Source organism: Haplochromis burtoni, unplaced genomic scaffold, assembly GCF_018398535.1.
Source record: "Haplochromis burtoni strain Fernald_Lab_line unplaced genomic scaffold, NCSU_Asbu1 Contig_40, whole genome shotgun sequence".
NCBI classification, from domain to species: Eukaryota; Metazoa; Chordata; class Actinopteri; order Cichliformes; family Cichlidae; genus Haplochromis; species Haplochromis burtoni.
Window position 1 is genome coordinate 961,559 of NW_024582401.1, and position 17,621 is coordinate 979,179.

Below are 17,621 nucleotides of genomic sequence, written 5' to 3' on the forward strand. Positions count from 1 at the left end.
ACACACACACACACACACACACACACACACACACACACAGGCATCTGCTTTGGGTCATTTTTGTTTTGTTTTTTTGTTTTTTATTTTGCTCGCGTGCGTGTGTGTGTATACGTGTATATTTCAAATACATTATGTTCTTGAATGCATACATATGAGCGCATTCATCTCTTTATTTATGACTCATAGGAAAATAATTTATTTTGAATTCTGATGAATCCGTGTCTCCGGCGACAAGGAGCCACCTGTTTCCCGAGCAGATTCTTCTTCTTTTTTCTTTTTTTTCCCACAAATTATACCCAAAATGCTGTTCACGCTCATACAAGTGTGCAGACTTTAAATGACTCTGTCTTGGATAACGCAGGAGAAAATGACTGAAGCGCATCAGTGCTACGCCTCCATCATTTTCAACCTCCAACTTCATTTCAAACATGTCACATAAAGAAAGCGTCTTGTTAAACTGATATTTTTGAAGCCTGTTCTGTTTTTACTCGTGCGTTTTTATGAGTGCGAGCCCCAATGAGTGTGTTTGAAGAGTGTGGGCGTTCAGGGACTTTTAGAAAAGGATGCCGGCAGCAGGATTTCTTCAATTCTTTTTACAAATGCCTCCTCTGCATTGGGATCGATATGTTAGGTCTTCAGGGGGTGATGGGGTTGAGCTTGACCTATGTGAGCGTTTTTTCATAATCATTAGATTCTCGCCATTGTGGTGCTGTGATTTGATGTAGTTTACTTTTCTGCTTGTTATAACATCCTACATGAGCATGCAAGATCATGGTGATTATTTTTTTTCTTGATAAAATGCTGACAAGAACAGGAGCAGGGAGAAGAGAAATCTCCTGGTGTTGTTTGAGACCTTTACTGCTGCCCTTCTGAGATCATGTTTTGTAAATATGAAGATGTCAGCAGTGTGATGGGTATTAAATGTCACATGCTGAACTGTGTGACCAATATCTGACACGAGGTAATCCAATCCAAAAGTATGTGCAGTTACCAGTCTGACCCAGGTCAGATTATTATAACAAATATTAACTTGATCCCATAATTATACACACTCAACACTCAACTGTTTGAGTTTCTGACTATTACAGTTGTCATCAAACCACAGCCCACCAACAAAATCTTCATCTAATCACGCTGCTGCTTCCTGACAAACTGTGATGCCTTTATCCAAAGTAGCATTCCACTGAAGCAGGCCTCGGCCCTGACATGGCAGTCTGCGATCTGGCTATGTTCATTGTTCATGTGCTCAATAGGCAGCACATGGCGTGGGCAGCAGTCAGTGGGGCTAAATTTGTGCCTCTCTGCTCATTCCGGGGATATTTGTGACTTGCTCCTTGTTGACTCGTTGCGCTCCTTGCTGACAACGGGTCCCTGTGTGTCACAAAGTGCTAAAGCCAGCCAGCTGTATGCAATTACGCTGCAAAATGCGCAGGCTCTGCTGCACATGAAGCAGTGACGATGGGCTGAATTATGATCATTTTAGCAGGATAATTTCTCTCAGCTGATCTGAAACATCAACAACATTAGCCTATAACAAATTCATACACCACCATGCAGCATATATATCTATAATCCAAATATTACTTTAGGAAAGGTTAATGTTTCTGAAATCACTCTTGCACAAATACCCCCTAAAATACGGTTAATAAAAATGATATTTACCTGAGAAATGATTGGTTATTGGAGTCAAAAAGTGTTAGAACTTATCTGGATTAACCAGAGCATCTTGAAGGATAAAGTGTAATATGCTTTATCAAATGCCTTCAATGTTTTTATCCTGTCGATTGGAGGCTACTTTGACAGACAGACAGACAGGCACTGGTTCATAAATCAGTGGTCACATTTTTTACCCGAGGGAGATTCACTGTTGTTTCCTAGGTAACAGCCACCCCCACCCCTTCCCTTGCTCACTCTGGAATGTACCATATTTACTGATAGGGTGACGGGGCTATCTTCTCTATCGAATAGAAGTAGAATTCAATGGTAAAACGGACTACATGTAACATTTCACTCTAACCGAAAAGTGTTTTTCTTTCAGTAGCATCTACAGTGGCTCAAACATTTGATAATAAATACTCTATTAACGTTTACACCATAGTAGTAACCCCCCCTGAGGGAAGCACACTCAACATTTCCTCGAACTGTCAAAATCGCTTGTTGCTTCCTGCCCTAGCCTTAAAAGTAGTTAGCGAGCTAGCGTGTAGCGACTGATAGCTTACTTTCACTGACATCTGTTTTGAAAGCGAAAAAGTTTGCTGCGGAACGCAAATAGAGGCAAGTGTTAGTCGAAGAACGTTTCTGCCGTCCTGTGCCGAACCGTGAGTCCCATATCAACCGAAACAGCGCTCTCGGGAAACCGTTGGTAGCGGCTGAAGTGCAGCTGGATGTGACAGGTTCGTCATCAGGTAAGCATCAGGTAGTTAGCTTAGCAGGTAGTGTTAGCACACCTCGACTCTGATGCTACTTCACACGGTGTGGCGTTATGGTAAATGTAGTGACTTCTTGGAACAGCAGAGGTGGCTAATATTACTCCACCATCATAAAAATAATTCACGAAAGGCTGTTTTGTAGGGCTAGCCGCCAATCTGTGCCCAAATAGCTAATAAAAACAGCTGAAAGCTCGTAAGTAAAATATAATATAATATAACTCAAATCCACAGATGCTGCACCTTCGTGCTCCCTGTGTATCCGAAAAGTGTTCAGTCCAGTGCTTTATGTTGCATTATGAAGTGGGAAATGACCTAACGAAGCCCACTGGGAATAGATTTAATAACAACTCATTTATTATTAATTCTGCAGGTGAGTTTGTTGAGCTGTCATTAACGGTGCGTTTTTTTCAGTATTCAATGAACTTCTGCATTTTGAGATAAATTAGCTGCTACTTGGATTAATGGATTGTTCGATTTAAAGGGAAAGTAAAGGACTGATGAGGCATGAGTGGAGACAAACTTTTAGCCATTGCAGCTTTTTCAAATTAGAGCCTTTACACATTTAAGGTTAATACCTTCTGATCGGTTATTTACAATTATTAATCCCTGTGAACATGCAAAGCAGCAGCACAGAAGAGCATTGCACCAGTGTCTTTATTTTCATATGGAAACCAGACCTTGGTTTGCCATTTGGATGGAATATGTCGTGGTTATTAAAGCTCAAGTAAGACATGACATTCAACAGCACAGTGTAATTGGTGGAAAATGAGCTTTGTATAATAAGGAATGTAACATTTGCTCAATAATGTTGAAAAGGATAAAACAAATGTTAGATTAGTTTCCAGAAAGTATGAGTTCAGTGAGAATGAAATATACTTGAATGGCTTTGTTGGTGTGTATTTTATTTTTAAAAAAGCCCTGGTTGACCCTTGCATCCATTAAGCTCTTCTATATTTTAATGCAGACTCTGCATTTGACAGACTTATCAGAATGGGCTTCAAATGGAAGGAAGCACAACTCTTTCCTGCTTGATATTTGATTACAGCTAATAATAGAAAAGGACAGCTGCCTTTTCATTGATCTGTCTTCACTGCCCTATTTCTGAGCCCTTTTTTTCCCTCTGTCTCTCTCTGTCGCATGTAACTAACAGAAAAAACACAGACAGTGTTCTGTGCTGAGGGAGAGTATTTCAAACACAGTCTTAACCCATCACTGTTTTCATTTTCTGCTATTAGCCATTGTTTCAGATTATTCCCCTATTATATTTGAATATGAAGCTGCTTTGGGCCGCAGAATCCTAAATCTGGTTGTGTGTGAGTGAGCCAAGCTGTTTGGGGTCAAACAGGACAGGGATAATAAGAGGGGAGGGGATACCATGCGGGAAGGAAGTAGCTCGGCTTGTTTGGCTGCCAGGCTTTTGTTTGTTTTCCTGTCGGACAAATCTATTTAGGAGGTAGGCTATCTGAGGTCTGCCAGTGGAAATTAGCAGTGAGCATGGCTTGTTATGCAGTTATTGACAGTTATTCAGTGAGGGTTATTGAGAAGTTGGCTGCAGGCAAATTAGAGATTGATAAGCTTCATTCATCCGTGGAAGTTGCTTTTTGCTTTTTACATTCAATATTCAGGTCATAACTAATGTTCACCGTCTAGGATCATTAAAATGATCGCTTGGTATTGTGTACACGGTAGTAGTGAAACTACTTTCACTGATGGTGTAAGGTGGCACTTTTTCTTTCAACAAAGGATGACATAGCCCCGCCTCCCAGCCCGTGCCTCATGCAGCGGCAGAGCACTTGTCTGTGTCATTTACCTACAGGTGCCCTGATCCCTAAGATGACGTCAGTGTTCGGCATCATTTGCTGAAGTAGACACTTTTTCATGCCGAATGGGATTAATCACCCCGAGCCTCTATCTTCTCACAACATTTTGACAAATGTTTCGCTTGTGGAGCATCAACTGTCAAAGCCTAATCACACAGCTGATAGGTTTGTTTCTTGTGGAACTGTAAAGCATTTTTATCCTCATTGATGTCAACGAAACACCCAGGCTGCCGCGTCATCCACAACCTTTGTATGTGAGGGAGAGAGAGAGGGAGAGAGAGAGGGAGAGAGAGAGGGAGAGATGGATGGACAGCAAGCGAAAGAGAGAGAGAGACAGACAGTACAGCTGTTCTATTGAATCTGGATCGAAAAGTCATGAAGCTGGATCTCTGACTCATCAGTTCTGTGACGCTCCAGTTTCACGGCTCATATGATGCCAGCCAGCATGTCATCAGCTGGGTGGAAGGGACCTTCCAATACCAGCCGCCGTCATGTTATTTTTCCCCTTTCCCTTTTCTCGAAGCTAATTCTGATGCAATAACAATAACAGAAATGTTCATTACTGTGTAATTTTCCAGTCCAGCGAACTCAGGAATTGGATTGAAATAGAGCTTGAAAGATAGCTTATAGAAATGTAGAAAAACATGCAGGTAGGGATAAAGAGACAAGGTGGGGCGGGGGATAGAATTAGGTGATTAAGAGCAGAGGAGAGAGTTGTCTGACTGTCTGGTTGATGTCGCAAATGAGTTCAGAGGACAGATGCTGATGGGAGGTAGAGGAGAGAGGGGGCGAGGGAAGAAATGTAGTGATCCTGTTACCTGGGGTGATGATGGCGATGGACGTGATATTCAGCATGGATCTGCAGCTACACTTTAATTGCATCAAACATGTATATTTATCTATATTCTATTAAATGCAGTTCAGTTAATGATGATTTCATTTTGAATATTATCATCAGAATAGACAAGAAATAAATATTGTGATAGTTGGTTAAGCAGGGTGTGAAATTGGGGAAATACCTTTTCAGATCAGCATTCAGGGGTTGTTATACTGTAAAGCAGTTTTCACCCCATCACTTAGTCTGTGCTCTTCCAATGGAGAGACACAGATTTGCAGTAGCTGCTGTTTCATTGGCTGAACATGGTAAGGGGCAGGTCTTTGCCACAGGCTGGTGGGCAGGAAGGGGCTGGCTTTAGGGGTGTTGGAGGGGTTGGCTGGAAGTGTTTCAGCCAGATAGTTGGAGTAGACACTCTTTGCTTCCTGCCTGCCTGCTTGCCCGCCTGCCTGCCTGCCTGCCTCGCTCGCTTGCTCGGCAGCTTGGGAAAGAGAGAGAGAGAGAGAGATACTGATAGAAAAATCCCTGTCTAGGCATGGACCTCCGGCAGAAGCAGTCAAGAGCTCGCGAGGAATGACAGCAGAACACATGGTCATTAACTCCTGTCGCTGAGGCTGAGGGGAGAGCTGCGCTGTAGCTCCGCGTCACAGAAGCACCGGGAGCGTCCTGCGTTTGGGACAGCAGACAGACAGACAGACACAGAGCTACGGGACCCCCGGTGAAAGGAGGTGGGAAAGAGCCGACAGATTGGCTGGCTTTTTTCCTTTTTCTTTTCAGGAGTTTTGCTGCAGTGCGCTGCATACCAGTCTGGGTGGGGAGGGACCAGAGGGAATGTTTTATCTGTGTGAGAGAAAAGAGTGTAATGCTTAAAAACAAGGAAAAGGAAAGAAAATGCAGACAGAGTGGGATAAATGCGTAGGAGCACTGGGAGCTTGCAGCCACGCAGCAACTGTCCTCATTGCAGTTTCCAGCCCCGTTAATGGACTTTCTCTTTTTCAGCTCCTGCGGGAGAGGCATTATCACAGCGGTTGACTTGCCCCTTCCTCAGTACAAATGTCAAGAGCTCCTTTTTTGCCACATGGGCTGTATATTTTTCACTGCCTCGAGAAAAACTTTCCTGTTGTGTGGCATCTGTCCTGTCGCTGTTCACTTTGTGTAAGTTTTTCCTCGTGACTCTTGCGCAAATTTCCCAAGGCAAAGGTTGTTTGTTAAGAGCACGGGCCGGTGTTGTGGACACAAATAGCCGATGGCTCAAATGAGCTGGAAGTTCGCAGTTCTAATAAGGCACAGTTCATAATTAACCTCTGAGTGAGATGGGGCACGGTTGACGTGTCTTCAGCTTACCGCTGTCTGTCTACATTTAGCCTTGCAATAGACGCTCGGCCGGTGGCAGCCAAGCAGTGGACGTTACTGCCTGCATGGAAAAGGCTAGAGTGGTGTCATGCGTCTGGCTGTAGATCAAGGGGAAGTGGGTGTTTTCTAAAATGGAACATCAGTCCAGCCCTTCCTGATGAGAAAATAATGGGGTCTTAATCTCAGACATGTCCTTACTGCAAGACTTTGTCAGCTAGAAATCCCCACTCTCTGACACTAATGTAAATTCTACCTCGAGCTAATATTAAAAGGATTTAGTGCTTGGTAGATTTTACAGACATCCTCTGCATAACAGAGCTTTTTCAACTGATCTGTGATACAAGGGCAAGTTTGCTGAATCATTGAGCTCTTATGTTTTCAAGTGCTCAAGTAAGATTTTAACTTGGCTCCATTTGCAGTAGGTGCACTTTGTGTTGGTTTCACTAAATGGAGTGGGACTGGACGTCCTGTTAATCATCATATTTATCTCAACAGCAGTGTTCATCTCCGGCTGCCAGCTGCACTATAATTAGTTGACTTGCCTGAGTCCTTGTAGCTAACTAGGTAGAGGACAGGTTCACTTCAACACGAAAACAAATCCATTTACTGAGTGCAGGGGTCAAGATCGATCAAATCTACTGAAACTTTCTCCTGTCTGTTTTCAATTAAGTGGTTATAAAAACATAGAAAATACATCCAGTTATGAAAGGGATCACGGATAACAAGTGGCCAGTCCCATACCACGAGCAGGGCTATTCAGGTCATTCTGGTTTAGCTAAGGCTATTATGATATGGGACACACCTATGTGCTGACTCTGTGAAATGCTTCTTGCATTGCCTCCGAACAGTAGCTTAGTCCGGGTATAGCCTCTGCTGAGCCCATCCTTATTGCTAATGGCATTTGATGATATTGAACTGAAGGATCCATAGCTTATGCCAAAGACAATTTCATAAGCATCAGAGCCTCCAGGGTATTAAATACGAATTAGGCTACAAGGTCTAGCCCTGCTCTTGATCCCCACTGGAAGATGCAAAGGAAGATTTTGCAAAAAGGAACATAATGGTGATGTCATACTTGACGTCTCGGTTTGGTTTTTTAGGAATAGAGAACATTCTGATAAAACCTTAACTAAAAGCCTCACTCGTTTTCCATTACTCACTGGAAACTGAACATTTTCCTAGTTCCCCTCTACAATGAAGCCCTCTCTACACAGCCTTGAAAAACATTGACCACTTGTTCCTCTTGGCCATGCAAATGGCCATACAATTGCAGTTTGCCAGCACAAAATGGTAATAAATGGAAATTCAGCCACTCAGGCTCCCTGCTCATGCGCTCATCTGTCACAGCCATTTGTATTTTGACTTTATTTTGGTAGCAACACCTTGCTGGTGCCATGGAAAACGTTTCCACAAAGCTTATGACCAGTAGGAACCAGGTAGCTTATCATCTCCCCTAAACAAATACATGCGGTTAAAGATAAATTGCCCAGCACAGCCGGTGTGCACAGATACCAGAATAATGGGTTACATACATGGTAATCAGAGGTCAAGCCCATGACTTTCACTCAAGACACCCCAGTCCCTCTGACTCTCGTTCAATTAACCAGACTGACCAAGATAATGCTTCAGCCAGCTGGCCTTGGTAAGCATCAGTAATCCATAAAGTCTAGTACTGTGGTGCTTTACTTTACATCTCTATCCTGCTTTATCAGGTCACCCTGTCTGACCACTGTTTGTACAGGACAAAGAGGAGACAAAGTCTTCTTTCAACATCGCAAAAAAAAATTACAGAGCAAAAAATTACAGAACAAAAAAATTCCTAACATATACACTAATGTATGAGTTTATTAGTTTGAGTGTCATTTAAAGTGCTGCCTTTCTGAAACAGGACAGTGGACTTTAGCCAGCAAGCATCAGCTATAAAATAATGGCTAATCGATTTCATTACAGTAACATTGAAATAGAATATATTTCTGTGTTGTTGGAGCCACGTTATTATACTAGTCCTTCACAGAGAGGCTTCATTTCTGCAGAACAAAAGCCGCGGTGCAATTTTCTGCCCCAGAAAGGCCACAGATCTGCAGAAGCAATGCCTGGTTCAGCCATGAGGATCTGCAGAAAGGCTCATTTCTAATGCAAATTTTACCTTGAAATGGTATTAAAAGGATTTAGTGTTTAGTAGTGATCCTATGCAGAAAAGCAGTAGTCAGAACATGCTGTGTGGCTCTTCCTACCTGCTGACCATCTGCCCTTCCGTCCTTTCATATCATTGGCATTGTCCTCAAAGCGTGACTACTGAGCTCAGTGTAAACTAAGTCATGCTGCATGTTGATGTAATGCATGAGCAAACTAAGGCAGTTTTAAATATGTCAGAGTCACATTGTTAAGGATTGTCAAAGTAGCCTAAATTTACAGTGTGTGCACCGCCTCTGACTTCAGCTACAGTTTTCAATAGTAGTTATTCCAAAGCAATTTATTTCTGCTGTGCTTGAGTTTCTCATGCTCTTAGGATCGGGTGTAATTATATGACACAGATAAGAGGTTCACCCCCCATGATAACAGTTTACTTCCTAGCAGGGGCTTTGGTATGTTTTAGGGATATAAGAGTGTTCTCAGTTGCCACCGCTAAAGAGTGTCTAGCTAGCATTTATGGCTACATCACTTTACAGTTAGATATCCCATCTCTTAAAAGGTTACATTAACGAAGCACATGTAGCGTCTGTTTAAAAATACTACTAGGGCTACTTTATTGATTATTTCCTTTATTAAGTTATATATTATTAATTTTTATGTGTCTACTAAACATTTGGCATATAAATGAATGACTAAACCTCTGTAAGTGCAACTCAGCAATTTGCTGCCATCTTAGCAACCCCTCCAGATAAAAGGGTAGTTATTTTGCTGTTTCTGTCTAGAGCCTGACCAATATAAGATTTTTTATAGCAATACTAATATTTGGTGATGTTAAAATCCAATCTAAATGGTTTATTTCTTGTGTTTTTTTCTTTCAGAAACAAGAAACATAAACTGTTTTTCCCTAACATTTGTTATGTGTAGGTAATTATGTGTGCTGCCATCAGGGATGTAGCAGACTGCCCTCTTGTGGACAAATTATGCAAATCAATAATTTGAAACATGGTTGAAGGGTGTTTCTGCTATCTCTTCTTTACTTTTCAAATTTTCATTTATTGTCCGTTATAAATGCAGATACCGTTATAATACTGTTAAATAGCTGATATCAACAGATATATTGGCCCCACAGACTCTAATCCCCCCCCCCCCCCCCTCCCAAAGGGAGGAAATATGTAATCAGTTCAGTGTCCACAGTGTTCAAGATATCATGTGCTAATTTTGTGTGATGGTATATACCAATAACAGCTTGAGCTGATTTAATTTAGTTTAAAAATCGGGTCAAGGTCAAGGTCACACTGTTGAGGGGGAGTTCTCTGAGTGCTCTTGTTACGAGCTTAATCTTGATGGAAAACCCGATTAAATTTCTATTTGTAGATGAGCCAAGTACTCTTACCTAAATTTTTACCAATATAGCACGTCGATATATCTCCCACAACATAGTTAAAACTATCGTAAACAGTCTAATCTGTGCATATGTCAATGCAACAACACAATATCTTTTGAGGTTTGGCTGTTCATTGGCTCTTTGGAAGCAGGGTGGAACCAGCATGTCTTTGTTATTACCAAATGCTTCTTAGTCAGGATGTTGGATATTATTAAGATATTTACTTTACTTTTTCTATTCTGTTTTTTGTTTTGTGTTTTTGACAGCAGTAATACTACATAAACATACAGTTCTATACAATATCAGAACAGATTTTCTTTGTTTTTCTTTATGTTCGGTTTTTCCTTCGTTTTAGTCTTATTACCACCCACATAAGTCTCCTTTTGATCTCTAGTCCTCACCATTCGTTTTGAATATCTTTCTTGGCAAACATTGTTTGAATGTTGCCTGTTGAGACACCTCGGAGTGTTCAGATGACCCTGACCAAGCATTATCCACTCTGTCAGGCTGTTTCTTTTCATCCAAACTTTGATTGCTGTAAACCCCTGCTTTAAATAGAAAAATAGAAAATGACTAGTGGTTGTGTTCCCCTACTATTTCAGCACAACTTGCTGCACCTTTCAAAGTAAGTCATTTCTCAGAGAAATGGCACTATCATCCCTTTACACTCTCTGACAAAGTAGGTTAGCTTGATCACACACTTCTTATGGCTCCTAAAAATAAGAAGGGATTAATTGTTAAAGGTCAGATCTGACATGATTCTTACCTGACTGTCTCTTTTGCAGTGATTGGCTCTTTCCCTGGGGTGATGATGTGAAATTAAATCCAACCTTGGAGAGTGAAGCCTGGGCGTCAGTACGATCAGGCGAGGAAGCTTCTGATCTCATTTCACATGATCAGCTCTGAAGTGGGACAATTAGATTAGCTAGACAAAGGTTGGTGGGTAATTTCAAGAGAAGCTTAAAAAAAAATCTGCCCTCCTATATGCCTGAAATAAACAACAAAAAAATCAATTAGCTTATAGTCCATTTGGACTTTTAGATGTAATTTTTATTTTGGATGTCAAACTGAAGAATTTAGTAGATTCCAGGAAGAAAGGATAAGTGCGTCTTACTTCAGACCTCTGTCTTGTGGACAAGAGATTAAAATAAATACTGTGCTGAATCTGCCAGTAGCATACACCTGTATGACAGCTGCTTCCCTGTCAGGGACACTTTTTAAGGATTTCTCGTTCAGTAAACCCTGCGAACACGGGTGTACAATTCCCCACAAACCTTCATTAACAAGTGTAGCCTTTCATATGCCATGTGAGATTGGTCAAGATGTTTTCCAGTGGGGTAATCTGTTAACCAGAACTCTATATATTTTTACAGTCCTTCTCTTTCTCCTCCCTCAGTCTGTGTCCTCAGCCCCTTTCCCGCCTGCATTTAGCAGAAAAATATTTCCAGATGTGCCAATGAAAGAGCTCCTTGCGCAGTAGCTCCGTAATGGATTTCATATGCTCAAACTAAAGGTCGCTTCCTCATATTGTTGCTCTACCAATTGTCCCTCCTCAGTCCCTAGACAACAGCCAAACACAGGGACCAGCGTCTTTGCAGGATGAGACAGGCAGCACAGACGCACCGACGCACGTCTCCCCCCAATGAATGTAAATTGACAGGCTGCCGTCAATGAGCCAGTACCTAATTTGGATGGTGGGAGACCAGTGAATATTGCCGGACACTGGGAAGCGTCATAATCGTGTCTGGCACTGGCATATGCATCTGTCTCGGTCCCTCTCCGGCTGCTGGACGACTGCCCGGAATAGTGCTGCTCTGCGCGGTTTTCTATTGGCTGAACTCGTCCCTCCGTGCATGGCTCTACAGGGCGGGTTGGACCCTGGGGCTTTTTTCTATCTCTGCTCTGACTCTGCGTTCTTGTCCACTGTCTCATAGCACAGTGGCTTTTGCCATTCCCCACTTTGTATGCAATATGTTGGAAAGCCACTGGGCTTGCAGTCACCCCGTACAAAGGCGGACAGCGGCGACTGTGGGACTTAGACTCAAATGGCTTCTGAATAACCTTTTAACTGCCTTTTTTTCTGGTTTATCAGGCCTGTCCCCTTTGGAGCTAGCACTCCTCTGGGGCAGTACACACACAAATTCAGATTGACACGCATAAAACAAACACCGTTAACGCCTGCTGAAGCCTGTTAGATAAATTGTTTCCCGTCATAATTAGCGAGCCATTTTCTCACTGTGAAAATAGCCTCACTCTGTTTGTCTCTTGTCTCTACTTTTCTCTCTTTCACTTCTCCCTTTTAGATCACTGACAGAAAGTGCCTTGTGAGACAGCATCCCTACTTGAAGATCGCTGAGTGTTTCTGAAGAACTCCAGATTTTTTTTTTTTGCCCTCTGCGATCGTGACGCCACACGGCTCGGCTGTGAGGATCGCTGACCCTTGATTTGTCCTCACCTGTGATCTGTGTGAAGGAAAAGTAAAGAGCTGCTGGAGCTGCTGCATAGCTGGCCAACGTGCCAAAGCTCAGAGAGAGGGTAACAATAAAAAGCCACAAACTTTGTATTATCCTGAACTGTGCCATTGTACCTCAAAATAACTCTGATATCCACCCCTTGCAAAGATATCATCACTCACGCAGAGGACATTTTGGGGACACGGGTACATCGACTAAAGCTTTTCTCTGAGCATGCCCCCTCTGCCTTTCCAGACGTTCGCACCTGAGACTTACTGATTGATAAACAACTAGCTGTTTGACTGAGAAACTCCACAATAGCGCAATAGTGTAGTCCCATGTTCAGGTCACAGAGACTTTGCCAGTCCATTACCTCCACGTTCCTGTCTGCAAGGACAAGCCTGATCCACTGACCTGAAGCAGATCATTTATAGCTACACGTTCTGCTGCTTCTTAGTTCTTTTGTTTTTTGGGGATATTTTTGTTTTTGTTTCTTTTTTTTTAACTGGAGTGCTCCTCTTCAGAGGATAACCTCCACATTAAACCTAGTGGCTCTGCTGCAACCCGGCTCTACAGCCAGCGCTGTTGACATGGCTCTAAACATTGCCTCCATACGGGACACAAAATGGCTGACCCTGGAAGTGTGCCGGCAGTTTCAACGTGGGACTTGTTCACGCAGCGATGAAGAATGCAAATTTGCCCACCCACCCAAAAGCTGCCAGGTGGAGAATGGGAGAGTGATCGCCTGCTTTGACTCGTTAAAGGTAAGGACTGCAGTTTTCTGTTCATGACGTCTAGAATTTGAGCTGCTTGATTTGTTATCTGTCAATCCCAGGCATACAGAAGTGATTACTGTTAGTTTATATCTGCCGTGTGATATAAAACACATTTGTGTACTTGGATTACATCTCTGCAGAAGCAGTATAATACCTGACACAAAATGTTACAGCTTTGTGCTCTCAAATGGTCAGCGTGTTGTAGGTTGTGCGCTCAGCGCGTCATGTCATGTCCTCACGCTGTGCTGCTGTTAGCCGACCAGTCTGACCTGTGAAGTGAAAAGGCCACAGAGGTTTTGTCATATGTGTGCAATTCGTTTTCTTTTTTTTTCATGGGAAGTTCTTCTTATATTACTGTGCCTTGTCCATCATGCGTACTTGTGGGTGAGCATCTGATCGCCTTGAGTCACTCCAGGGCTTCTATTCCTGGATGCATGTCAGCTGTCACATGCAACCAACAAACACCAGTCAGTGCTTGTTTTGTCATATTGGTTCACACAGATCCAAGAAGAGGCATTACATCTTCAAAATGCAGATAATCTGCTTTTGTCAGCCTGAATACATGGATTGAATATGTGCGGCATTACATTGTACCACGTTTTGTTCAGGGAAAATCCACTAGAAGCTTCAAAGCCACGTTGAAGTGTTTATCCCTTTAATAAGGCTTGTAGTTTATTTGTTTGCTCCCTCCCCCTTATCAAAAGTTGAATTGTTTTAATTTGTACGTTTGAAACAGATTTTACTGCACAGTTTCATAGTAGTAAAACATCACTTAAATTAGCTCAACACCAGACACTTTAAAGTCAACCCAGTCGTAACAAGGTCGATTCACACATGCCCCCCTCATGGTGCAAATAAGATCCGAGAGCACCCTTATTATTTTCAGGCTGTGCAGGGAAAAAAGAACTGAAAAACAGATGTGACAATGATAAATAGCCAAAGAAACTAGAGCAGAACACTAGAACTGTAAGGAGTTTGTCTTTGTTTTAGGTATAAACTGTAGCTGCATTTCACATTTAGAACAGCGCAATGTGTGGTGAGTGCATTTCACATTTTTTAAGGCCCGTGCCAAAAGCGGTTCTACTAGATTGGCACGTTTCTCTGAATGTTAAAAATGTGAAATAATGGTAGAGGACATTTTTGAATCTTGATCGCAACCTTCATGAAACACATTGCAAAATGTGTAAGAAGTCAGTTTCATTCCAAAGTTGCTCATGGTCTTTATTTATTTGACACTGTAAAGAAACAAGCTGCTTTTATGTTGCTACAAGCTCCTTCCTTGGCTAAGTTATTGCTAACAGTCAGCCACTGAGTGACATTCTTTCCCAGCTGCCAGATCTTCTGAGCTCTTATGCCGTGATTGTTTAATGAGCAAACAGCTGACTCTAATCAGAACTGATTTGTTGTTGCACCAAGTAAGGTTAAGCCTGATATGGAATCTCTGCAATCGCTATGATTTCCTTAATAACTCCAAGTTGGCATTCTTGGCTGAAGGGGAACTAAAATGACCTGAGTAGTCAACCTCATACTATGTTTGGTTTAGACTGTGCTCTGTGACATTTTTTTGTGTAAACACTGGCTTTGAGGCAGTCATTTGGCAATTCATTCTTCAGCTGTGGCTTAAGCTGTAGAATAAAAGAAAAGTCTATGTGTACAATGTGCACTCAGGATTTCTGGATATCAAAGCCTCAAGTTATGCTGTAAACCCTGTTCTCAGTTATCATTATTGACATACTTTAAAAATGCCTTTATGTTATCACTTCTGTTATAATACACAATCTTGATGGTAGTTTCTATCCAGAACATTTTCAGGTATGGACTACAAGCATCCTCGACTGATTCCCATTTGTTTCCTTAAGGGATTTCTGACCACAGCGACCAGACTTCTTCTTCTTTCTTTCTTTCTTTTTTTTTGTGGTCTGACCAAAGGCCATCTACAAGTAAGCCTTTTTTTCCTTAACAGCAAAACCTCCTGACAGTTACTGGGACAGTTTCTGAAGCTACCTAAATATATGGGGAGATATCCATTACTTTTACATCAGTAGTGGATGGGTCCTAAGGATTACATGCATAAAATCACGTAAACAAAAACTTGAAAAGTTTGCTAAATTTGCCCCAGATAAGGTGAAATGTTTTCTTTTTTCTGCATGGTATACTTTATTACGCAAGCACACAACTTCATTGTGGCTCAGCTCTACCTCATGCCATGCAAATTTGTGTTTTGTATACGTTAGACCAGAAAAAAGATAAGCACGCCTACCTACAGCTTCACAACCATAGACAGGTAGTATAACAAATAGATAAGTCTGCTCCCACACCGTTGATGTTGTTGTATTTGTTGCCAGCTATTACACCATCCTGATCCATATAAGTGCTGGTTTACTGCTTGGGGGGTTTCTTAATTTTTAAAAAAATTTAAAATCTAAGGGTCATGACACAGGATAAGAGTTTTTTGCTGGTATCTCTCCCCTACATGGGCTTTTTTCCCTTCCATAAGTGGCTTGCATTATACTGCAGTATTCTAGCAAGACAGTAGCATTTCTTACATTTACCGCCCGAACTTGTCTGGCAGCCTGTTAATCTACGATCTTCTGCTGTCATTGAAGACTGCCTCCTTAACCCAGCTTAACTCCTAATGCAACTAAAAAGCTAAATGTATAGACAAAGACACAAAATTTCACCCCTTCTAACCCTAATTTCCCCATCCAGCCCACTGACAGAAGGAGAATACAGTATTCTCTGTACTTTTTAACTCCAACTCACCCCCACTCTCGCAAAGGCTTTCCTCGTGACAAGAGAATGAATGCTTTATTATGCATTAGGAAGTGTGTTTCAGTCCATTGCAGGCTGATTTTCACCCCCATTATGCCCGTATCATCTTCCTGGGTCTTCTCATCCGATAGGGTTATCATGCCAGGGTTGGGTGCTGCCAGGCATGACTTGGCCAACGATCAGAACGGTCTTTCTCATAAACACGTAAATGGTAGTGCTTGGGAAAGGAGCAGAGAAGGAGGTGTAGCACTGCTGCTGCGCTTGTCAAGCAGCAGTAGGCAAACATTCCAAGGAATGGTCGTTGTTTTGAGTTTCTAAAAACACTTCTGTGACCACAGCGGCTCTGCACCATCATAGTTTTATCTTAAACTTTTCAGCTCTCTGCCAAAATAAAAGCATTTGCTTTTTATTTTATTTTGGATGAACGCTTATGCCCTAATTTTCTTACTGATATTTTACTTTGGGCTGCACAGCATTTGTTTTTTTTAAATCTAATGACTTTGGGCATGGTGATATGTAAATTGCAGGTCTCTCTGATTTGTTTTAGTCATTTTTTTCATAATGCAGCTTCTAAAAGGTGCAATTCAATTAAAACATGATGCAGCAGGACTGCTTAAAGAAGGTGGAAAGTTATACCTCGCAGAATTGGCGGACAATTGGGCGTTGTAGTTCTGCTGGATATAAATTGCATTTGAAAGCATAATTCACTTATTGCTGTTGTGTGGGAATCCGTCTTTACCCAAGAGACCCAAAGAACAGCGTGGCTTTTTAGATTTCCAATAATAAGAAACTCCAGCAAGCAGTGAAGCCACCAGATCATGGGTTTTACGGCAATTGCATGTCTACGTTAGAGGGGGACTTTCGTAGTGTGGTCAAACAGTCGCTCGTGCATGTTTCTTTTATCTGAAATATCTGGTTTTGCATTTTCTGTTAGAGAGTTTTGCATGGGTTAAATAATGGTGAGGGATCACTCCTTTCTCGTTTACTTCCTACTTTCTCAATCATAACGCTTGCAGCACCCTCACACGGTGCTGCTCTCAGCATTTCTATGGTGTAATTTCTAGGGGATTATTTTTGTCCCCTGCTTTACTCTGTGGGTTTTAGAAACAGCCCTTCTATGCTACATTTATCATCTCTCAAAATAGGAGAAGCTTCTTCATCCCTGTCCAGCTAAAGCTGAACTAACATTTAGTCGGTGTGCATGAGAGGGGTTATAAAGTATCATTCGTTTCAATTGAGACCTGACAGGAACGTTTGGGAGTGGTGACCTCGCAGTGGGAACTTTTCAGATATGTCAACTGTTTTTTCAACCACATATCAGATTTCCAACATGGCTATGGAGCCCATTATAGCCCAGCTCTGCTCCCATAACTGTCCAAATAGTTTTAGTATGTTTGTTCTCTTGCTTTGCGATAGTCACAATTTCGTTGTACAATGAGAATAAAAGGCTATTCTATATGTTAGTGGTGTTAACAATCTTGTCTATGTTTTATCTTCTGAATTAGGAAAATGACATTCAAATGAAACAAGTTCAGACAGGTTTGGTGGCTGCTAGACAGAACATGACATTTAAATGTCATATATGAATACAAATTGTTGTATGTCAGCAGCAAATTACCTCCATACAGCTAGCTTATTTTAAACTAAATAAATATGGAGATATAGT

At 41.8% G+C, this 17,621-nt stretch overlaps 1 protein-coding gene across 19 annotated transcripts in view; it reads left to right on the forward strand.

The window, feature by feature from the left end:
• Positions 1-2,164: 2,164 nt before the first annotated feature.
• The window catches only part of mbnl2 (muscleblind-like splicing regulator 2), a 52,806-nt gene continuing 37,349 nt past the window's right edge, over positions 2,165-17,621 (forward strand). For 10 of the 19 annotated variants that reach the window (XM_042219937.1, XM_042219938.1, XM_042219936.1 and 7 more), the window contains exons 1-2: positions 3,159-5,812; positions 12,258-13,171. In XM_042219937.1, coding sequence (XP_042075871.1) covers positions 12,998-13,171 — 174 coding nt within the window. In that variant the 5' untranslated portion in view covers positions 3,159-5,812; positions 12,258-12,997. The other 9 variants (XM_042219944.1, XM_042219947.1, XM_014332927.2 and 6 more) reach the window with 8 other exon arrangements.